The sequence below is a fragment of the Acomys russatus genome, chromosome 8 (genome assembly GCF_903995435.1).
Source record: "Acomys russatus chromosome 8, mAcoRus1.1, whole genome shotgun sequence".
NCBI lineage: Eukaryota > Metazoa > Chordata > Mammalia > Rodentia > Muridae > Acomys > Acomys russatus.
The window spans coordinates 45,293,611-45,318,834 of NC_067144.1; the positions used below are offsets into that span (position 1 = coordinate 45,293,611).

The 25,224-nt window shown below is 38.8% G+C and overlaps 1 protein-coding gene across 1 annotated transcript; it reads right to left on the minus strand.

The window, feature by feature from the left end:
• Window positions 1-15,423: 15,423 nt before the first annotated feature.
• Csnka2ip (casein kinase 2 subunit alpha' interacting protein) lies at window positions 15,424-17,619 on the minus strand. Its single transcript, XM_051150467.1, has one exon. It carries the CDS (start codon window positions 17,617-17,619, stop codon window positions 15,424-15,426), a length of 2,196 nt encoding a protein of 731 aa, XP_051006424.1.
• Between the last annotated feature and the right edge of the window lie 7,605 nt (window positions 17,620-25,224).

Below are 25,224 nucleotides of genomic sequence, written 5' to 3' on the forward strand. Positions count from 1 at the left end.
TTTTCATAGATTGGATGGGTGGACAACAAGCCGAATCTGACTATGCACCTCACCACTACTACAATTAAAAGTGTGTACCACCATGCTTGGCCTTTCACATGAGTTTTAAGAATAAAACTCACATGTTAATTGTTGCATCAAATGAGTTATCTTCCCAGCCCATGACGAGCATAGTTTGTATGGATGTATACTAGTCAGCTAGGAGGTTCAGGGGTCCCCAATGCTGACATTAGAGGTGGGTGTCAATACATCCATCTTTTTAAAAGGGTACTGGGGATCTGAACTCTGAAATTCAGGCTTGTACAGAAAGAACTTTATTGAGCAATCCATTTTCCTGTCTCCAATAGTAGTTTTTATTTTAAAAAGTCAGAGACTAAGAAGGAAAGAAAAAAGGGAAAGGCACTGATACACTAAATGTCTTACATATCACATGGAACACTGAATGAGGTTGTAAACACACTATCAACTTCTTTATATTTAAATGTATTGATAACTACCAACTAAGTGTTGGCTATACCTCCCACTGGCTGTAGAATATTATAGTTTCAAAATATTCAGTATTCCTGCTTTTGAGTTGATAGTCTAGAACGGTATTGTTCACTAGAAATATGAGGCATACATGTTAAAATTATATAATAGCTACCAAAATATCAAAAACAACATTAACAGGATATTTAATTCATCCCTAAACTATTATTTTAATATGCAATGAACATAAATTTTTGTTTCTGTACCATCACATTTGAAATCATATGTGGCATGCTCATAACATGTTTAGATTCTAAATTTTTATCATATTGATATGTATTTACAATAGACAAGTATGCATTTAACAAACAATTTTGTTTATAGGCTTAGGATTTTCAAACAGATCCAGATGATGTCTAATGACTAATTTAAATATCAGAAATAATTTTGGTTTTGCTTTTTCATCCAAGTTATTGGAATAAGTTTATTCTTTTTAGAATATACTTCACTTTGAAGCACAATCTCATATCTGTCAAAACTATCCCATAGCTTCCGTGTGTCCCATGACTACATGTATCCCAGGACTAGTGTTCTTTGAATAGTTTTCTTGCAGTTCTTGAGGTCAATTTACCTAATGTTGTCCATTACAGTTAAAATATGCATATTTAGTCAAGTTGGAGAAATGTGCAATCATTATTACTGATTTAATTTACAACACATTCCAGCATAAATCTTGCCTGTCTCATATATGAGTTTTTCCTTGCTACACACTTCATGTGCTCATAGGCATTGTTACATCACTGAAAATGCATAAAACACACACTGCTGCTTTCCAGCTTTAAATAGTGACCATTTGCCATAGATTCTTTCATTTAAACAAAAATATAATTTTAATTAACAGTTTAAGGAAGAAAAAGTAGCTTCAATAGCATTTGCACCCATGTCAACAAATGAGCATTAGAAAATAACCATGGACACTAAGTCCTTTGTCTTGACTTTTAACAGATTTCACAGGTTGACAAGGGTTTATAGCACTAACACACAAAGATTGTGTAAATTTTAACAACTGCGGGTATGGCATTTAATATAATTATCTTTAAAATGGGCATAGATGGTTTAACATCTATTATGCATTGACGTTTTAGGTAACAAATCTAGGATTTCAACCTAGCTGTTCAGAGCACTCACCAAAAATCTAATTAAAAGCTATAGTTTTTGCATCTTCTTGCTGCAATTCATTTTTATCAAATGAAAAAGAGATTGTCATAAGTTCGCGATGAAAGTTTTTGTCAATTTGGATGAGATCTGAGGAAATATTAAACCTTAAATATTTAGTAGACTTTCTTATGAGTCAGTTTTCAAATAAGTTGATTTGTTGTTGTATTATAGTGATAGAAAGGTTTTATATTCTGTTGCTACTTGATCTGTTAATGAAAAATGGTTTTAAGGAAAGTGGGATGGTTCCATGTATAAAGGACCCTGCCACCAAGCATCATGCCTTAAACTCAATGCCTTGTGCACCACATGCTGGAAAGAGTCAGACAAGTCCTGAAAGTTGTCCACTGACCACAGAACATGAGCCATATCAAGTATGCACCCCAACACACACACACACACATACACACACACACACATACACACACACACACATACACACACACACATACACACACACACATACACACACACACACACATACACACACACACACACACACACGGGAGAAGGGGAAGGGAGAGGGAGTATAAACTCAAATCTCTTTTAAAATAATGTTTAAATGTTTGCTACATTAAGTGATGGTTTCAGCAGACAAGTCTCTGGAAGCTATATGAACAGTGATGCATGTCTGAAGAGGTTTTTCTTTGTGTTCTATATATTTTGTATTGGTACTTCATAAAACATGCAGTTGTTCTTCATAAATTTTTGTTGAAAGTGTCTTCTAATATTCTTATATTAAAAGTTTCGGTGTCCCCACTCTACCTTTTTTTTTTTTTTTTTTTTTTTTATTAATTTATTCTTGTTACATCTCAATGTTTATCCCATCCCTTGTATCCTCCCATTCCTCCCCCCCCCCATTTTCCCATTATTCCCCTCCCCTATGACTGTTCCTGAGGGGGATTACGTCCCCCTATATATTCTCATAGGGTATCAAGTCTCTTCTTGGCTACTTGCTGTCCTTCCTCTGAGTGCCACCAGGTCTCCCCCTCCAGGGGACATGGTCAAATGTGAGGCACCAGAGTACGTGAGAAAGTCGTATCACACTCTCCACTCAACTGTGGAGAATAGGGTTTCTCTGTGTAGCTTTGGCTGTCCTAGGTCCATTTTGTAGGCTAGGCTGACCTCAAACTGACAGACATCTGCCTGCCTCTGCCTCATCAGTGCTAGTATTAAAGGCATGTACCACCAAGCTTGGCTCCCCCACTCTATTCTTTATAGTAATCTTTCCATTCTCTTTTAGGCACCACTGAGGTTGAATGCCAAGCCCTTGAGCATGGTTGGCAAGTGTTCTTACAATGAGCTGCATTCCTAGCTTCATATTCACATTTTAAATTTAAAATACGTTCATATTTATTTATACAACAAAAATATTTGTTTAAATTATAATTAAATTTATAGTAAATATTTTAACTTAATGATCAAGTTTAGGCATGTTAGTACCCATGAGACTTGTTCTATCAATTCAAAATAAACGCATACAATAATACATGTATGTGCAAAATATTCTTTAGGATGTTGATAAATTCATCCATAATGACTAGGTCTGTGATGTGCTAATGCATAATATTGGAAATGATACAAATTCCATTATGAACCCTAAAACAAGGTAATAATATCTAAAAATTATATACTTATTATAAAAATATTTTGTATTTATTCAGTATTTAAATTTTAGAATGTGGCTATAATTACATCTCCATTGGTCATAAGTTATAGGTAGCTACTAAAGAAGATAGTTCTAAATGTGTCAAATAATTTATCATTGTGTAAGCCATGAAACATAGGCCAAGTGCTTTCGTAATCTCCATTTCTGTTATGGTGAAACTGAGATTGCAGTACATTTCAAATTTCATAACCATCTTATGTATTAAATTTTGGAAAATGGGGTGCTGAAGTTAATTATGTTATCTTCCTAACTCTAAACAATCTCTTATCATTTATTTGGCTGTTTCCAAGTTCTCAGTTCTGTGATCTACTCGCAACTACAGAGTTAGCTGTCAGTATATCAAGAAATTTCACATGGTATAAAACCTGAGGATGCAAAAGAAGAAAAAATTCAATCACTGTCTTTGACATCTGCATAAGTAGGATAAAATAGTTGCAAATTTTTAGACATTGCAAGATTTTTTTATATCTTTCACGTTACAATTTTTGACTGAGAAATGTGTAGCTCCTTTTCATATGACAAACTTCTTGAATTAACACTTTTTGAGTGAAAGATTCCAACACCTAGCAATATCTTTTCAAACACTTTTCACTTTTTAGGGTAGGCCTGGATGTTTAGGACACACAACATCTACACAGTCCATACCTAGTTCATTACTTGAGCACATTTATACTAATAATGTGGTCATCACGTAACACTTTTCTTTCTGTATAGGAATTAATAGCAAACTTAGCAGTGGCATCTTCTTTAAGTGAAGAAAATGAATTTCAACCCTTCTCCTTCTACTTCTCATGACCAATTGTTCATTTAAAAACTTCCTAAAGACAATAAACTATACAATGTAAAGAAAGGAAAACAGAAAATGTGTCACAGGATTCTTAGACTGTGGTGAAATGAAAATTATACATAAATAAATGAAGGAGCTCTTTGTGTAAATGCAATAAAAGAAACCCAGAACAGATGCATATGAATACAAAACATGAATAATTTCTGGTATAGGATGACAGACAAGAGTATTGATATATTGCTATGGTCAAGGAATTCAAGTAATCTATTGGATATTGAAATAGTTAAATATGAATTTTGAGTATCTTAGACTTAACTAGAAAATATAAACAAGTTCTGAGGCAGAAAGATAATTGGCTATATTTAAAAAGTATCAAAAGCCAAAGATAAGAAAGAATTTCAAGTTTGTTATGGACCCAGAATACAGTGAGTGTGGTAAATGATGACAGAGAATTGCATGTGAGCACAATTAGGGAGGGCTTTGTGTGCCAAGGCAGAGCTTATACTTTACTCCATGAGAAGTAAGCAAGCAGGATATTTGGTGGAGATGTTTAATAACATCAACTCAGTGAACACAAAAGAGACCATTAAGGATGTGCATAAGCAACACATGTCATATCACATCTGTAATTCCAGCACTTTTGAGCTTTGGAGGATGAGGAAGGAGTGCAAGGCCAGCCAAAGCTACTTGGTAAGTTGTTAAGGGACAACAGTGAGACATGCTCAACGGAGAAGATGTGAACAGAGACAAATAGTCATGAAACTGAACATACGACTATGGGTGTCAGGCCAGCATTATCCTAAATTATGTGAAAGCTATTAAATCACATCATCAAACTGCAATTATCATTAAATTACAAAGCAGATCTAATGAGCTAGGGAAAACAGACTACCCCCTGTCACATGATGACAAGGTGAGAAGACGTTTCCAGAAACTCGACATTTCTTTCATTTGTCAACATTTGACCTTGGATTTATCAGAAAGAAATTTCTATTGATTGGAAGGCACCAGTATATAATATGCACTTGTAATTACCCCAATACTAAATAAGTTGGTATTCCAGTTCCACATTGTTGTTGTTTTCAAGAAAGACTTTAATATACAGACTTTGAATGATTTGAAATCTCAGAGATTTCAGGGGTTTGGGGGGGGAGTGACATATAAAATGAACAATTTATTTTATGTAAATAAATGAAGAACTGAGCATAGTTACATTTTAACTTTTGGTCATTTTAGAAACTTTCACATTTTATGAATTTAAGTAAAGCAAACCATGATGGTGGTTTATGTATGCCACAGTAAGTGGACATGAGAGCAACGAATAGAACATATAAGGTAACTCAGAGGCTATTGTTAAGTATTTGGAACACTGTCAACAAAAGCACCAAACAGAAAATCATATCCTATGCAATTTAGTGGAGAACAGACTTAGCTGTAATTTCAGTACATAGTAAGTGCACTGTATAGACATGACAGACTACTGGAAATTCTGTATCTTATTACTTCCCTTCCAGGTGTACAAATGAGGTTAAAAAAAAAAAGAAGGCAAGGTCACTAGTCAATTGTCTCATAATCTGCAATTGTGAAAATCAGGTCCAGAACTATGTACAGGAAACTCACTGCAACTACTGGGGAAGGAGACGAGACTGTATGGCGGTGTTATGACCACAGTCATAACAGTTGGATACAAAATTTGGAGGAAGACAAACTCTTGAATTTGCCTCTAGAGAAGAGGAAGTCAGTAGAAGACGTTTGAGTTTTATTCTGATGCTCTATTTGAAAAAAAAATTTTCACATAGGTTATTCTAGAAGAGAAGCAATGGGAGTTAGTGGGAGAGCAGAAGACAAAGAATAAACAAGAGTAGCACTTTATTGCAAATCAAATTGAATTTTGATTTTGGAGACAGTAAGTTACTCTACCTCTCAGAGAAGCAAAGCTACAGAGAGACCCTGGTGATCCAGGTCACCAGCGGTGACTCCGTGTGCCACTTCTTTGTGCTGATCCTCTGGACACCGCTTTCTCTGCCCTTTCCTTCCTACTCATTTAGTCACCTAAAATTCCCCAAGTAACAAAAAAAAAATCAATTAGATGTATTTTACAACCATTTCCAAATTAAAAGATGGCACATCTTTTAAAATCCCCTTTAACATCTACTACTTCATCTTCTCATATTTACATTAAAGCCATTGAAGAGAACACTTAGCGCTCTAGGGTGGAACAGCTGTGGCTACGGAGCATATGGCGGCTAAAGTGGCGAAAGCCTGCCTGGAAATGACTTTAGATGTACCTCTCTACAGCCTCTGACAAACATCAGTTATCAAAGCAGCCTTCTCAAACCACAATAGAAAGGCCTGGTGCAGATTCTGCAGAACCCTGCACTCAGATTTACCCAAGGGTTTCAAACTATAGGTCATCAAGGCCAAAGACAAAAGAAAGAAAACCTGAGCTTCCGGGAAGCTCCTGTGACCTTCTTTCCTCTTTGCTCCTGCACACGCTCTTTATTCTAGAAGAATAACATGCCAGGTTTTCAAATGCTGCTTTTTAAGCTATCGCCTTATACTTTTAAACAGTAGTATAAAATATTGCCGATTTGTGCCCAGAAAGTGGTATGGCTTGTTTGATATTCAGTGGTGATCAGTACATTAGAAATTCATAAATTCTGGTATTATTGTTTATTATTATTATTATTATTATTATTATTATTATTATTATTATTATTATTAACCAGGGATAATTCTCTAAAGACATGCTATAAGTCAGAATTATTCTTCATAGAAAATTGCCTGTGATTCATTGAAAGGAAACTCAATTTAATAGAGTGGATCCCAGCTGACTTTTTTTTCTAGATGCTTCTGAGGTTGAAGAATTAAGGAGAGAACAGTTTTTCCTGAGACAAACATATGGGTCACACACAAATCCCAAACAAGACATTCAAATATTCCATCCCAGCAACTGCAAGAAATAAATAGCAAATGAAGAACTGGAGGGTTGAACCCCAGGAAAAATGTATTCTAACTCTTTGACCCAGTGCATGTGTCAAACAGAGAAATACTCTTAATCCAGTGCGCTAAGCTAGAGTGTGTCCCTGGCCACTTCGCTAAGTACACATGTGCAGAAAGCTTTTGCTGCAGGAAGATGGGTGGGAGAAAAGGAATCAGAGAACTGGGGAGCCACTCTCCTTAAAAACAAGGAGAGAGAGAACGAGGCAGGGCACAAGGAATGTACCCAAACTAGAATATCGAATTTCCCCGCCGAGGAAGGAAGAGCTGTGCTGCCAATGCCTGCAACGATGGTGGTTTGTACGCATTCCAATTTTATGTCAAATCAAATAATTGTGAACCTTGATAAATATTCCATTTCAAAAGTATGTAATAAGATTATTAAGTGGTCTTGTAAATAGTCCATAAAGCATAGAACAGAAACAAAAATACGTCGTTATCACAACTTAGGGATGTATCTTGCTGATGTGGCCATTGGAACGTAATGAAGAGTAACCTAGAATTTTAAGAGTTCAGTTAAAAACTCGAGTGGGAGAAAGAAACAAACAAAAAAAAAGTGGCAGAGCAGGGTGATGGGTCAAAAGTGAACATCAGACAATTTTCAAAACTTTCAGAGAATGGCAAGACCAATATAATGATTGAGAAGATTAAAAACAAAGCACCAGCACCAAGTCACCACAAACTGGTACTCATAAACAGGTCCTAGATCAATAAACAGGGTCCTTGGCAAAGCTCAGCAACAAAAGCGGTGATTCTAAAAAGTACCGTGTACATACACTGCATTCCAAAGGCTCTGGATAGAAGTGTGTTTATATTAAAATTTTAAAAAATAATTTAACCAGAGGGAGACAAGATGGTAACAGAGTAAGTTTCTCTAATATTTTCCCTAATTTGAACAGCTATGTTCAAAATGACTTATTTTTCTGGGCAAGTGAACCAAAACAGTAAACTCAAAGTAGGAGCTTAAAGAAGAAACCTCAAAGAACCACGGCTTTTCTAGCTTGCTTCCTCAAGCTGTCTCATATATATAACCCCAATCTATTTGCCCAGGGATGGTATCACGTACCGTGAGCTGGACCCTTCCGTGTCAATTATTCCTCAAGAATATGTTTCATAGTGGCTGGGGAGGTAGCTCAGGAGTTAAGAGCACTAGATGCTCTTGCAGCTCTGTTCAGTTGCCAGGATCCAAATGGCAGCGCGCACCCATCTGTAACTAGTTTATAGTTACCCTCGGTTGCTCAGGATTTAAGGGCAATCTTTCCATGGGAGCTGCCTCAGCTGGAGGAGGCGCAGGGCTCAGGCTCCAAGGTCCCACAGTTCCTCAGAGTTTGGGGCAACCCTTCCCTGGGAGCTGCATTGTCTCTGTTGAAGAGGCCTCTCGGAGCTGTGAAGTGCCTGGGCTCCTGCGCCTCAGGATACCCTTGGGATGCTGTCCTACCTCAGGGCTGGCACACCTTCCCAGCTCTCAGAGTTGTGAACACCCTTCCACCCAAGTACTGGAAGGCAGGCCACACAGTGCACACAACTCCTGCAAACAACATTTGGTGCTATGACTCAGATCGGCTCTCCTGGTGCTTGTGCTCCTGTGATCAGAGCCACACTAGGATCCTATCCCTCTCCAGCTGGCCTGTAGCTGCCTCCCTTCAGGCTCACGATTGCTCAACACCCCATCCACCAGAGACAATTAGGTAAGCCTCACTTTCTGGTCAGTGTTGTAAACGCTTCCCTGAGTCCAAGGAAATAAATGACCGTTGAGTGTTCCAACATTCCTCTAGTACTCTTGGAGATGGAGGCTGACCTTTTTCACCTGACCCTTCTCTCACCGTTAGAGCTGCAGCTCTGCAGTTCCCCCAGGCCCCACTGGGCCATTGCGACCTTACCTGCCCTTCTAGCTCTTTCCCTTCAGAGTTGCCTATAATCCCACAGTTCTTCTAGGCCCGTGTAGCATCTTTCGCTGACCTTTCCTGTGGAGGAGATCCCTTCTTAGAGAGACTCGGTTATCCTTCAGACTTCTGCAGTTCTTGGCTTAGCCAGCTAAGCTCTGACCCCCATTTAACAGGGTGATGACCCACTGAAAGGCTTGTGTCATTTCAGACCTTCAGGGCCTCTGCCTTCGTGCTCCACCAAAAGTCCTGGTACCGGGTACCAGGCGCCAAGTCTCTTCAGGCTTAGCTAGGCTAAGCTCTGACCCCCATTCATTGAGCTAAGAGTCACTGGATGACAACCCACTGAACGGTTTGTGTCATTTCTCCTCCCCTTTCTCATCCATGTGATCAGTGTCTTCTATATACTCTCACTCGCCCTTAGGATGCCTTTTAGAACACTTCCACCCTCTCCACCTGGTACCCAACCCAAAGGGCTCCAAATTTATTTACCTTTGCAATCGAGTTTGGACTTAATACCCCTTAGACAATCATCCCCAATGGCCGCATAACGGCAGTTAGATCTCACTATTATAGGGACCTTTACAAATACTGCGAGCGATCAGAGAAATCGACGGAGATCCCCTACGTCCAAGCCTTCTCTTACCTCTGCTCCCAGCCTGCTCTTCCTGTCCTCCTTCTCAGTTCCTTTCAGCAATGAAGCCTAAACAGGATGACCCCTCCATTATCTTCAGTCAGGCTAATGAACCTCTCCCCTATAGGCCTAAACCCACAGATCCCTCTTTCCAACTCCCCCAGTTTCCCTTTCTCCCTCCACAGCAATATGTTGCCCACATCAACTCTCTCTTGCACATTAGCAACCCCCTAGCCCTCCTGTTACTCATTCTTGCTTCACCAAAGTACCTCCCCAGCACCTGGCTCTCCCTTCGCAGGAAGTTGCTGGGGTGGATGGCTCAGTCAGAGTTCATGTTCCCTTTTCATTAAGTGAACTATCTCAAATACAGAAGAGATTGGCGTCCTATACCGCTAATCCCTCCACCTTTATTATGGAATTCCAATAAGTCACTCAATCTTGTAATCTTACTTTCCGTGATGCCTTACAATCAGTCTTCTTCCTGAGGAGCACAGGTGAGTCTGGGATCAGACAAGGGCACATGCAGGTGAAATCCATCAGACTGACTTTGCCCAACACATTGGGACAGAGGCAGTCCCCCAGAAGGAACCCTGGATGGAATTACAATATCCCTGGCAATATCCAAACTGTTACCAAATACAACTTGTATCCTGGTCAGACTTTGTAAGGTTGCCCTTAAAGTGGTAAATTATGACAAAATCAGAGAGGTCATACAGGACGAGCATGAGAAGCCATCACAACTCCTAGAGCACCTTACAGAGGCCCTCTTACAATGTACCAGTGTGGATCCTGAGGTGCCAGATGGAAGACAACTCCTTATGGCTTACTTCTTCTCTCCGAGCATCCCTGATATTAGAGCCAAACTTAGGCAACTGGAGGAAGAACCCCTGACTCCACAGACAGAAGTCTTAACAGTGGCCTCTGAAGTATACCACGATAGAGATGAAAACGTCCAAAAGCAAAATTACCTGATGCTATCCAAGGCCTTTTGGCCTCAGAAACTGCCTAGGTTCCCAGGCCTTTCAAAACCTGAGAACCTCCAGGCCCCTGTGTTAAGTGTGGTCAGGAAGGACACTAGGCCACAGTGTGTCCAAGGCCTCATAAGCCATTCTGAGCATGTTAAGGGGACATCAAGAGGGACACTGGATACTGTCTTCATGACCCTTGAGGTATGAAGGCGTCAGCCCTAAAGGCCCCTCCAGCCGATCTCCTAGGTCTGGCTATGGACAACTGACAGAGCCCAGGCTCCCTTGGCCCAACCACCACCATCTCTAACAAGGAGCTTTGGGTAGTCATTGCTGTATCAGGGTGACCCATCTCCTTCCTTTGGGACAGTAGGGCCATGTTTTATGTCCTGATAAACTTTTGGGGACCCACTTCTTCTTGTTCCCATATTGTCAGAGTAAGGGGACAGCCTTATTGACCTCATATCACCCCACCACTTAGTTGCATTTTCAGGGGGTGTTCCCTTTACTCACCCCTTCCTAGAGATGCCAACCTGTTCCATCCATTTATAGGGAAGGGACTTTTTAGCAAAAAAAATTGGGAGCCTCTATTTCCTCTGCGCCCCACATCCGCTTGACTCCAGCCTCACCTGGCGTTGATCTCCTCCTCCTTCTTCTTCTCCAAACCACACAGCTTGACATACCTATTCCCTTACCAGCTTCCCAGGTAGGGGACACTCCAAAACCCCTCCACAGGCAAGCACCATCCTCCTCTCATCACTCAATTACATTGCCACTCACACCAAATGAACAATTTCATTTTCGCTAAAGGAAATAACCGAGCTGATGAGGCAGCTGGAGCAGCAGCTCTCAGAGGCTTGGGATCCTCTCAAATACCACAAGGCACTCTCACTGTACAATGCACACACAGAAACAACAAATGAATCCAGATTTATCTTCTAGCCATTTCAGGTAGCAGACACACACTCTATATACTTACATACGTACCTGCAAGAAAAACATGAATGCACATAAAATTAAAAATGCTTTTTAAAAAGATGATGTCCCATAGACACGCCCACAGTTGAGGTGCTCTATTTCTGGGTGACTCTATCTTCTGTTCACTATTATCTCTTATCTAAAAATTTGACTTTCACAACTTAGGCATAATTGTTTCGCTATTTTCATTTTGTTTCATTTTTTTCTCCCAGACTGGGATCAGGGCCACTATTCATATCCTTGGCTCAATGTTCTGCACCACATACCTCTACCACTAAGGGGTCAAAATATTGTTTAATTAAGTATTAATTTTCAAAGCATTTTACTAGGAAACATCACCTACATGGCCCATTTAGTATTTTCTACAAATACCTAAACTATTTACCAATACCTGATTACTTTAAGCAAATAATTGTTATCATTTAAAATATTCTACATAATTCACAATAATTGTGTGTTTGTGTGTGTGTGTGTGTGTGTGTGTGTGTGTGTGTGTGTGTGTGTTAAACAGGGTATCACTGTTAGCCCAAGTTGACAAGAACTTGCAATTGCTGAGTGATGTGTTTACCGATGCATGTCAATAGACCTACCTCATACGTTTTCCTTAAGATTCATTTTAAGGACTAAGACAATATAGAAACACCTAAAGCTATGCTTTTACCTCTAACTGCCAAATTATCATCCAAGTATGTCATACCGCTTCAGTGGCATGATCAGATATAAACTCATAGGGTCTCTTCTCCATTGCCCTGGCCGTCACTGTAATTAGATATTACTGATATTTTGAGATTACTTTTCAATTGATCTTCTCCCTTAATAGGTAAGTTGTGAGTACTTCTACTTTCTTTAAATATTGTCTGATCTCTACAAACACCTGGGGGGAAATCATATTTTTATTTTAGTGACACTGACAGGATTTTCCCCTGATGAAATTTTGTCTAATTGAAAGGATATCATCGAAACCATTACAAAAATAATATGTTATCATCAGAAATTTAAGGTGAAAAAAGCCTGTGTCAGGGTTTTCTGAAGAGGTTATAGAAGGCCTTGTACATATTTCCATATCAATGGTACTATTTTACCCATGTTTTTATCAAGATCTAATGTTAGAGTGAGTCATATTATTGAAGTATTACTTACTTTAAGAAAAAGATGAAGAACTTCAATAGTATGACCTCAACATTTACTCATATTTTAGGGTACTTTATTCCAAAGATAAGGTTAAAACAAAAAAAAGAAGAAGTCAGAAAACTTCCTCAAAAGAATTTTTAATCTACGACTTAAAAAATAGGAAAAAACTGCAATATGTTGTAGTAATTAAGAGCAATACAATGGGTGAACATAATGCTTAATGTTCATTGAAAAGTCAGTTGGTCCTCTTTGTATGATGAACAAACATTTTTCAGAAGATGCCAAGAAAGCGCAAGCACCTTTTCGATAAAAATGCACTAATGGTAGATCTTTCTAGACAAGAAGATTGTGGATTTAAAACACATGATGGGATAAGGCCTTTACTATAATGTATGCACTGTAAAGAAATCAGAGTGTCTGAAGCAACTGAGAGGAGACTAGAGACAAGAAGTCAGTTTTAAGAAAGCATTATGGTCAGTCATAGGGGAGAGGAGTAAGGGGAAAATGGGAGGGAGGGAGGAATGGGAGGATACAAAGAATGGGATAACCATTGAGATGTAATATGAATAAGTTATTAAAATATATATTAAAGAAGAAAGCATTATGATTTCAGTTGGTGAGATGGCTCAGATCTTGTGGTCATTTGAAGGAGAATGGCCCCCATAGGCTCATATATTTGAGTGCTTGGTCCCAGGTTGATAAAATTGTTTAGGAATGATTAGGAGCTGTAACCTTGTGATACGAAGTGTGGCCTTGTTAGAAGTTGTCATTGAGGGTAGGCTTTGAGGTTACAAAAGCTCACACTGCACCCAGTCTCCTCTCCTCCTCCTCTCTTCCTCCTCCTCCTTCTTCTCTCTTCTCTGTTCTCTGTCCTCTCTCTTTTCCTCTCCTCTTCTCTCTTCTTCTTCTTCGTCTTCTTCGTCATCTTCTCTCTCTCTCTTTCTCTTTCTCTCTCTCCCCCGATCTCTCTCCTTGCTGCCTACACCACTGTTTGCTTTCCACCATGATGATCATGGACTAACCCTCTAAAACTATAAGGTATCCAATTAAATGCTTTATTTATAAGAGTTGCCTTAGTCATGGTACCTCTTCACAGCAAAGAACAGAAACTGATACAAGCGATGAATATATTTGCCATGCAAGCCTGGGGGCCTACCTTTCATCCATGGAACCCACATAAAAGAGCAAAGATAGAACTGATTCCAGAAAATTGTTTCCTGATTTTCACACATGAGTGCTAAGGTAAACACACACACACACACACATACACACAGAAACACACACCTGTTAGTAATAATAATAATAATAATAATAATAGTGATTATTATGTCTTTAAAGTAATTATCATACTTCATCTAGGAATTTAAACACCTATAAAATAAAGAACAGTGATATAAATTATTGATAATAGACAACCATAAATTCAAATGTATTTGGAAGTAAAAAAAATTTATGTTTACATATTATTGGTACAATCCATGTCACCAATAGCTACATGACTAGGATAAATTATGGTAGTGGCATGGGGGCGGCAACAGACAACAAAAATGCTATGTAATTCATGGCCCTGATAAAAGACAGGTAATAAAAACAGCCCTACATAGGTAGATAAAGATGGAAATTATCAATGTAAAATGAGCAACTGTGTCTGGGCCATACTGAGTTTGAGATGTTTTGGGGTGGAAAAATAGAATCATAAATTATTAATTCTTATTATAGATACTGGTTGTCAGCCTTGGGGCTACTGACAATCTATTGGGGATCTTGGAATGAAGCCTTAATTTTTTTTTTATTAATTTATTCTTGTTACATCTCAATGTTTATCCCATCCCTTGTATCCTCCCATTCCTTCATCCCACCCCCCATTTTTCCATTATTCTCCTCCCCTATGACTGTTCCTGAGGGGGATTACCTCCCCCTGTATATTCTCATAGGGTATCAAGTCTCTTCTTGGCTACCTGCTGTCCTTCCTCTGAGTGCCACCAGGTCTCTCCCTCCAGGGGACATGGTCAAATGTGGAAGCCTTAATTTTTTGATATTCTTTTTATCAACTCAATGGCTATATAGATGAAAGTAATAAGCAAGTGACATTGAAACCTGTGCCTGAAAAGTCTGCACCGTCAGCATCACATAGAGCTTCTCCCTAGTTACTTCCCTAGATTTGTTAACTAAAATGGAGGAAATTATTTAACTGTAGAATGTGTGACACTGAGGGAAACATTCTAAAAATTCATAACTGAAATGATTGCTTTTGTACATGTTCTTGCCTATTGAGTGTGACCTAAATGATTCTTCTATCTAGAAAAAACAGATTTGCATAAATTGGCTCAGGAATACTGTTAATGTATCTTATGAAGGAAGGTAACCACATACTGAACCACGTTCAGAACCAGGTGAGAGGGGTGTTGCTGACATTTGGCCTAGACATAATCATTACCATTTATACAATATAAGAAAGGAATTCTGTCAAAAAATATAGAATTCAGCGTTCAGCTTTTAGAAGATACTAGTTTATCATCCAACTAACAAATATATTTTATAAATAATATTTCTCTTTGAATAGGTACTGTATCTGCTAAAATAGAGTCACGCTCAGTTTTAAATAAAATATAAATAAGCATGGTAAGAAAACAAGCATTAGTGTCAAGGAACTAGAATACCATTGCTTTTAAAGAGACACAAAGTTGATTTAATCAGGATTTTTCATTTTGGAACTTTGTTTGGAAATATCTGAGCAGTGTGTTCGGTCCCTTTCTCCCCTTTTTCATGGATTTCGTGTTGCGAGTCCTCACGTGCTTGGTTTTGGGAGATGCTGATTGTCTTGTTTTGGTGGCTTCTGAACTTGAACCCCTTATAAACTCAAGCCAGGAGACCCCTGGAGGCAATCGGTGGTAACTTCGTACCTTTGAAAGGGTGTAACCTGAGAGAGGAGTTGGAGTGGGGCCTTTATAAGGAGATCCTGTAGTGGATAAGCCAGTAGAAGAGGAAGAAGAGGAGGAAATGGAACAGGAAGAAGAAGAAGATGATGAAGATGAAGAACAAGATGGGGCTGGAACCTGGCCTTGGGGCTGAGTGTTATTACTGTTTTTAACATAAAGCAGCCAGTCAACAGCCTGGGGCTTTGGGCTTAAGTCTTTGTTCTCAGAGGATGCAGCCAACCACTTTCCCTTTGAATTGAGCTCCTGGATAAAATCAGATTCAGATGCGGAAAAAAACTGTGTTATCGTCTCTAAGTCTTCAAGATTATTATCGAGGGCTTCTAGATGATTGTCAGCTTGACTGTCTTTCATAGAAAGTTGCAAGCAGGATGAGGAAGAAGTCTCTGGTAGAGAAAGGATAAGAACTAATTTCAGGTCTACTTTCCCATCAGAGCTGTTCTCGGGTGTTGGTATAACAAAGAGTGTTGCACAGCGAGGGTCTTTCTTTCCTGTAAGATGGCTACACTGAGATTTTATGTAGGAAGCGCACTCTAAACAAACAGTATATGTTGATGAGAGGCGGGGACCAGGACGAGGATTTGGCCTACCCCTCATTCTTCGAAAGAGAATTTGCCTAGAGAGATCCTTCTGGATTGTAGACTTGGAGATAGAGTTGATAATTTTATTTACAACATCAACAGGGACAGTACCACCTTTAATAATGCAAGGATGACTGTAATATAAGGACCATGGGCTTTCATTCTCTGGTTCTGGCTTGACACTTTCTTCAGGGCTATCTTTACTCTGGGGCTTGGAGCTCAGGACTGAAGCACTTTTATTCTTGACATACGGCTTGGGACTTGACGCCTTTTTCCCCGAGACAGTTGGTTTCGGATGAGCGGATGGTAGACGATGAGCTCTGTGTTTGTCGTTGACTGATGTACTATTCTGGGCCTTAGAGTGACAAACAGATGAGCTTACCACCCGGGAGCTATGACCACATCTAACCACTGTTTTTGGTTTGGGCTGGCATGTTGGAAAACTCTGAGATGGAAGAACAGAATTTGACAATAAAGGTGATTTCCTCGATTTTGCTTGGGACAATGGTAAACTCAGAAAATTGTTATTAGAGTTTGATACTGGAACTTTCAGAGGTTTACAGTCAGATAGTGGTGAATTCTGACCCATTCGATTGAATTCAAGAGGGGATGAGGTTGGAAGAAAGTCATTTCTCTGAGGTTTGTTGTTGAGTGGTGGTGAGCTCAAAGCTTTTTTATTGGATTCTAATAAAGATGACCAAAGGTTGTCTAATGAGGATTCCTTTTGTGATTTAGAGTTACATAATGTTGATTTAGGTTCACTTGGGCTATTTTCCAAAGAAGGTAAAGTCCAGATCATATTTACAGGTGTTTCTTGATGTGGGAGGGAAGATGAAGTTGACGTTGAGAGTTTTTGAGTAAACCCCAATAAAGGTGATTTCCACCAAACATCAATATTTGATGATGTCTGAGGCTTTGGGAGGGGTAGTCTTGATGTTGAAGCTATTTGGCTAGGTTCCAATGATGAAGTATTGGCAAATTTAGACGAAGATGTTGTCTGAGGTTTATCGTGAGACAAAGATATGTCCAAGGATTCCCAAGAGGGATGCACTGAAGTTTTCAACTGGAGGTCTTTTGAATATGTTGCTGGGTATTTGGAATTTAAAGATGATGATTTCATGGCCCTGTTATAGGAGCCTTGGATAACTTTAGATTTCGGAGTAGACAATGTGGAGCAGCTCTGGGCCTTGTTGTGAAAGCTTGATGAGTTCACTGTGACTGTACTTTGAGACTGTTCTTTGCTCATGAGTTGGTTGTTGGGTTGGTTTACTTTGTCACCTGTGTACTGATGTATTGGTGAATTGTTTGTATCTTGTTGCTGAGAGTTGTCGAATTGCAGAACGTTTTGATCGTGATAGTCTAATGGCACCATCATATGCTAGAGTAGAGCTCTTTGGAGAAGCAGTTGGCTTACAGGGATGTTCTGATATCAGGCTTTAGAGTAAGAATCCATGGACAATCAGCACTTAAATAAGCACTAGTAGTTCTAATTTCTATTTTGTTATGTTTGTATTAATGACAAATGTTGTAAAAATGTGTTCCAATTAAGCTGCCAATGAAATTGGGAGAAAATGTTACCACTGAAGATTATCCTCTGTCTTCCATTTAATTTCCAAGAGTGTTGGTTTTTGGTTTTTTTGGGTTTTGTTTTGTTTTGTTTTGTTTTTTTGTTTGTTTTTTTGGTTTTGTCTCTTTGTCTCTCTTCAAGGAATAATTCCTGTTGAAAAAATAGTCAAGAGTTTAGAAGAGGACCTCATAAGACCTAATTTTCTTAATATCTAGAACAAAGAGTTTATATGATTATATGATTATACCCAGAATGTGTACCCCAGTCACCTTACATGTCTTTTGAATTAACTTTTCTAAACGCATTACACGTCTATAAAATAGATATTTTGTTTACTGAGTTAAAGACAAATGTAATATATATGAATTTCTAACAGTTCCCAGAATGCTAACTTCTCAAAAATAAGACCACCAATTGCTTCTACTTCACTAATTATTGCATTCCTTCAAAAATAAAAACTTCTTATGCCAAACAATAACATCTTAGAGAAAGGTGAAATACAAACTTAGATTCAGTTCTCAATATTGTCATATTTTTTTTACTTAGATCTAAGAATCTAAACATCTAGTTGAAGTTCTCTTATATTTAGTCTTATTTCTATTTGACACCATGTCAGCATTGTAAACATATGCTGTCCCCTTCTAAAACCACTGTCTTCTTGAAATGCATTCTTTCTGCCTGATTCTCTTATTCCTCTTCATTTTCTCACATTATTCTTTATTTGTATCACACCCACCACAGTTTTCAGCTACATCCGGGTGACAATTTAAATTAAAATGGCACTCAAATGCTCATAAAATTTGCATGCTTGGCCCCGGTTCATATAAATGTTCGGGAACAATTAGAAAGTCTGGTCTTATTAGGGGAAGTATATCATTTAGATGTTTTAAAAGTTGATGACATTCTCAGTTAACTACCTTTCTTCCTCTTCCTTGTAGGTGAGCTTTGAGCTCTCAGCTACTGTTTCAGTGCCATACTTGCATGCCTACTGCCATTCTCCTGACCATAATGGTCATGGACTTAACCTTTAAAAGAGTGAGCCTCAATAAACTCCATTTTTAATTTATTTATTCACTTTACATCCCAATCATACCCAACTTCTTCTTCTCCTCCAAGTCCCACCCTCTTTCCCTGTTCACCATTCTCCCCTTCTCCTACTCCCCACAAAAGGGGAGTCCCCACCATCACCCCTGCATATCAGGTTCCATCAGGACTGAGTGCATCTTCTTTCCCCATGTGGCCTCACCAGGTGGAAGTGATCAAATAGCAGGCAACACAGTTCATATCAGTGATACCCTTACTAGTGGACCCACATGAAGCCCAAACTGCTCATATGCTACATCTGGGTAGGAGGCCTAGGTGCAGTCCATGCATGGTCCTTGGTTGGTGCTTCAGTCTCCACAAGCTCCGTGGGGCCCTTGTTAGTTGACTTTGTTGATCTTCTTGTGGCATCACTGTCACCTCCAGGTCCTTCTATCCTTCCCCCAACTTTTCACAAGACTTCCCACATTTTGTCCAATGGTTGACTATGAGTCTTATCATCTGCTTTGATCCACTGCTGGGTTGAGCCTCCCAGAGGACAGCTATACTAGGCTTCTGTCTGGGAGCATAGCAGAGTGTTGTTAATAGTGTCAGGATTGGCTTTCTCCCACAGGCTGGGTCTCCCACAGGTTGGGCCAGGCATGGGTTGTACATTCCCTCAATCTCTCCTCTCCCTTTATCCATGTACTTCTTATAGGCAAGGTAAACTTTGGTCAAAGTTTTTGCAAATGGGCTGGTGTTCCCCTCCCTTTAATAGCAGTCCTATCTAGTTAGAGGGCGCCTAACCCTAACCTTAACCCCCAACCCTAACCCTAAACCTAAACCCAATAAGCTCTTTTATAAGTTGTCTTGATCTTGTTGCTTTTGTCACAGCAATATAAAAGTAAGGTAATCACTATTGTTCTTTTTATATAACCCCTGGGTAAAGTCATTTATTGTGTTTAGTATTTGAAAAGAAACTATAGAAATTTCATAAGAAAGTAGAAACTCATTCCTGACTTAAGTAATATTAACTTACAGAAATGCATATTGAGATACAAGACCTGATGTAACTAATTTTTCTATCTCTCCATCACCCTGCCATTACAATCCTCCTATATGATGAAACCAATGTATTCTTTGCATATATTAACTTATTCGGGTAATGTCATAGCAATTATATTATAGCTATAGATGTTCCCCTTTTGCCAAGGTTGCTTGTATAGACTTGTTCTTACTCTACTTGCAATTATTTGAAGCATATCTCATGAGAATCCTTTTAAGTTTTCAGTCATTGAGATCAGTAGTATTTATTGATTATCTATCAGTCTTCCTAAGTACTAGTTTTAGAAAACTTGTTCTGATTTTCTCTTCCGTTTCAAATGTGTATTTCTAGCTAAGCATCAAACCTTTCCACCTAAAAGTGCCAATGATAAAGCAAACACAAATCAAATAAAACTCAATTCATTTAATTCGTTCTAGAGAATGTTATTTTTCTATTTCTTCTATTGTTGCCCAAAAATTTAGCCATTTAGTTTAGATTCTTTGTAGTGACAGAGTATAATTTAATTTTCTGATGCAATTTAAATACCAAAATTGATTAAATTTGCCTCTTTAATACTTTATTTTTCTTGTCTCACCATTTTAATTTTTCATATGTACATCTCAGACAAATTAATGTGTGATTATAGTTACTTCCATAAGTATTTTCTATTTTCCTTCACCAGACATAAAATAGTAAACTCTTTCTGGAAAGATGCCCCTGAGTGATATCTCATGGACTTTGCAAGTGGTTTGTTTGTTTGTCTGCTTGTTTATTTGTTTTTTAGTCTTTTTTATTTAAATTGTTTTATTAAAAATTCTTTACATATACATTTATATTATTACACATATATACCATAAACTACCTATAGCAAGATGAACCATGACACAATAAGGAATTATATAAATGTTACATTATTTAATGTTTTGGCTATTTGTATTTGACAGCCTTGCAGATAGGCAAGCTTTCAATGTGTCTGCAAAGGAGTAGTGAGTATGGAGTCTAGATCTCCCAGAAGCCAATAAATTTTCCATTTAATCAACTGCGCAATGTGTCAGTAAGCATCATCAGAATGTGATAGACAAAAATGAAACCTGGAGAATTCAATACCTGCATAGGATGCACACTAAATAGAATGCTCATATACTGCTAAATTGGCACATCTGTTTTGAGAAATTCTCTAGTTAGATCCATTAATTAAATTAGTCTTATTAATAAAGAGAAAATTTCCACTACAAAGAACATTACAGCAGACATGTGCATGGAACAAAGCCTTCTCTGGATATTTTCATAGCTACAAACTAAAGTCAAGTGCTGATATATAAATAATGTATATTCCTTCAAAGAAATAACAATGAAAATTATAAAAACAGCACCACTACAATTACATATATGATTCTCACATGGAAAATATTTAGTAAAAGAGTGATATGCAAACGCTAAATGTTGCATGATTTTATGTATGAAACTACAAAAGTTGGTGACCCTGACCATCTTGCTAAAATGAGTGTGCTTGGTGAGGTAAAGACGAGGAGAAGGCAAATAGGTATGTTTGGAAAGGTATGTCTGCCTCTGGACCTGGATCCTGATGGTATAAGTGAGTTCATTTGATGATAATTGAATCCTAACACTTATATTATGTGAATTCCTGTAGATTGCTTCCCTAAAATAAAAAGTGCAAAAGTGGATGACTTGAGGCTAATTAGAAAAGACACATCTGAAACAGAATTGCACTGAAAGGTGAAATACTAAAGAACAAACCAAGATCTGGCTTACAGATGAAAGGAACCTTGCTGTCCCTAATCCCCACCACCCACCACCCCCACCCTCCCTCACACACACTGGAGAAAAAGAAAGGAAAGGTGCAAGGTAGAAATTCAAACCAACTGGAGCGAGCAAGAAAAATCTAAAGGTAAAACCCATGGAAAATACCATTTCTGAATGCTTCTACTTTCAGAATTACTCAGCAAATGTCATTTATAGTTCAAAGGTATATCTCGCAATAACTATATAAGTATTAAAGATAGCAAACGAAATGCTAGAACTCTGACTAAAGCTACAATTACTGGAGAAGCTGAGCACCAATATAAAATCAGTAAGTCAAATATTCTCTACGTTCTAATGCTTTTATTCTTGAGTAGTTCAAATGCTCCACCAATAGTTAAAATACTAAAGGTCTTTAGAGTAAGATATAGAAAAGCCCTCAATTTGTTCTAGGAAAACAATGTACAAGTCATGAATTTAAGTATGACAATGGTAACATAAATAAGGAGAAATATTAACATTGCAATCTGCCCTTGGAATAAATGAAACCCTTAAACCTTTCTTTAATGTGTATATGGGTGTTTTGTCTGCATAAGGTACCATGCATGCCTGGTGTCTGGAAGCCAGAAAAGGGCACTGGGTTTCTTAGAACTGATGTTTAACCAGTTGTAAACTGTCATGTGGGTGCCAGGAGTTGAAACTGAGTCCTTGAGAGGAACAGCCAGGCCTCTTAATCACTGAGCCCTTTCTCTCCAGTCCTGCTTCCTTTTTTTTTTTTTTTTTTGCATTATTTTTATGTTTTGAGCCTTCTTACAATTGTATCATTTTCGCTTTTTTTTGGTCTTCCTCCAAATCCTCTCATATGCCCCTTTCTTTCTATGTTTCAATTCTTTCTCATGTGTGTGTGTGTGTGTGTGTGTGTGTGTGTGTGTGTGTGTGTGTGATAATGTTAATTGTACATACATGTTTTATGTTTTCAGGGATGACCATTTGGTATTGGATAATCAATGGTGTGTTCTTCCCTGGAAAAGACTATTTCTCCCACTTTCAGAATCCTTTGTCTATAGTTTCTTGTTCATTTGTTTATTTATTCACTTTACATCCCAGTGGCAGTCCCCTCCCTCCTCTCCTCTCCTTCCTACCTTCCTTCTCTTTTCCCCCTATTCTCCTCCCCTATTCCTCAGAAAAGAGAAACCCCTCCCGCAAATCCAACTGAGGGCATCTAGTGGCATCAGGGCTGAGTACATCTTCTTCCCCTGAGGCCTGGCTAGGCAGCTCCTCCAGGAGGAAGTGATCAAAAAAAAAACAAAAACAAAAACAAAAACAAAACAAAACAGAACAAACAAGCAATAAAACAGGCAACAGATGCCATGTCAGAGACAGCCCCATTCCCATTATTAGGGGACCAACCTGCTCATGGGCTACATCTGTGTAAAGGGCCTAGATCCAGTTCATGAATGTCTTCAGTATCCTTCCCCCAAACTTCCTGCACTCCACCCAGTGTTTGTGTAAGTCTCAGCATCTGTTTCGACTCGCTGCTGGGTGAAGCCTCTCAGAGGACAGCTATGCCAGACTTGCGTCTGCAAGCATAGCAGAATATCATTAATAGTGTCAGGGGATGGGCTAGAGAGACGGCTCAGCCGTTAAAGGTTAGGCCCATAACCAAAAATAGTGTCAGGGGTTGACTGAAGGAGATCAGAGACTGCAGACCAAGTGAGTGGTCGAGCTGTGATCTATAGTTCTTTGTCTAGGGTTGAGGCCTGGTGAGCTCTATGTTAACCCATGTGTTAGTGGCATCAATATTCCAGTCATATTTATGCACCCATATTGTTGAGACTACATGGATGTAGCTTCTGAGATTTCTAGGAGGCATAATCTCACAACAAACTTGGTGTTCTTCTGGCTGTTACAAACAATCTTTCAGTCCTTTCTTCCACAATAATCCTTGAGCCCTATAGCACAGGAATTGTGTTGTACATAGATGGATCCGTTGAGACTGCGCTGCACATTTCTGCATTCTGAACGGTTGTGATTTTCTCTGATGGTCTCTATCTGTGGCAAAGAGAAGTGTTCTTGATGAGGATAAGAACTACACTTACCTGTAGTTTAAGGATAAATATTAAGAATGTAGTTAGGGATTATACAGGTTTAGTAATGGTCCGGCTGTAGGTTCTACTCCAAGACCCATGATTTCACTAGCTCTGACAAGTTGGCTGGTTCCCAACTCAAGAATGATTTCTGTAGCAAGTACTGCCAGGGAGCTTTGAGGTGCTTGGCAATTAGAATACCCATAAAAATTTGCTTTTCTAGTATATACTGTTTATTTTCACAAACATTACTTGTAATGTCATGCTAATAGAAAAGTTAAATAGCCTACACACCAAACAGGGAACAGTTGGTCAGGGAGAGAATGCTGCAAGGTTCTACTGGTTGTCATTAGGATTCTTCTGGAGATTTGTAGGTGCAACCCACATCCATCATGAAATCCTTCATCTCTGTGGCAGGCCAAGAGGATATGCACTGCTGGAGGTCCATACGGTCCTTGAGAGTTCCGGCCAGTGGCTAGCACTGACAGGTGATCATGCATGTGGTCAGGGATGCTGAAAACTCAACAGTCACCAAAGCCAGGACCACACACAGAGGATAGTCTCAAAGACCTCTTGCCAGTAGGTATTAAAGCAGAGGCTTGGGAGCACAGCACCATGATGCTAGGGACCCTTCTCACTGCAGCAGACAGAGACCATTACAAAACCAGGACAACTTGTCAAAATACAAAGGCTAACTGATTGTGGGGTTCTGAGACAAACACACTCATCTACAGCACAGCTCCTGCATCTAAATCTCAAGAAACAATCATGGAAGAGGGTGGGAAGGGATTGTAAGACCCAAGGGACCAAAAAGTCTTCTGTGAAATTGGCTCTCCCAGGAATAAAGGGGAAGTTGCATCCAAGACACCTCAACAATATGGCTGCCTAAACAACAGCAATAACAATACCAAAAGACATGCTAATGCAGAAGGAGAGAGTTTCACAGTGTTTGACCCCTGGTCAAAGAAATTGAGGCCACTAATGGCTCCTGGGAGAGGGAGAATTAGTTATCCTCAGGAATGATCTCCTAATCGGTTTTCCAATTCCAGGTGCTCAGCCTGAAAGTCATATACACACATGCAACACTAAACAAACTCAGTTGGTTGTATTTATTAACTTATGGATTTGTATATACATGTAACAATAAAAAAAGAAGTGGATGCCATGAATTTGAAAGCAAGTGGGAGCATACACAGAGGGGTGAGAGGAATGAATGGAAAGAGAGTAATTATACGCATTTTAATTTTTGAAAATATTTCCAATATTCTATGAATGCAGTTTTTATGAGAACAAGAGAAGCCATAATTCAACAAAGAATTTGTATAATACACAGTAAATGGATTAAAGCCAGCCATGAGGTGAACAAAAAGATAGAAGTTGTCACATATTTTTGATAGGTTTGAGCGTAGAGACTAAATAAATGTTCTGTGATATCCCAGATTGGCTATCAGACAATTAGCTGGCATTAACTAACATATTCACAAAGTCCTATGAAAT

Bases quoted from the DNA above. Each gene is read 5' to 3' on its own strand.
- Csnka2ip (XM_051150467.1), bottom strand. From the start codon at position 17,619: ATGGTGCCATTAGACTATCACGATCAAAACGTTCTGCAATTCGACAAC.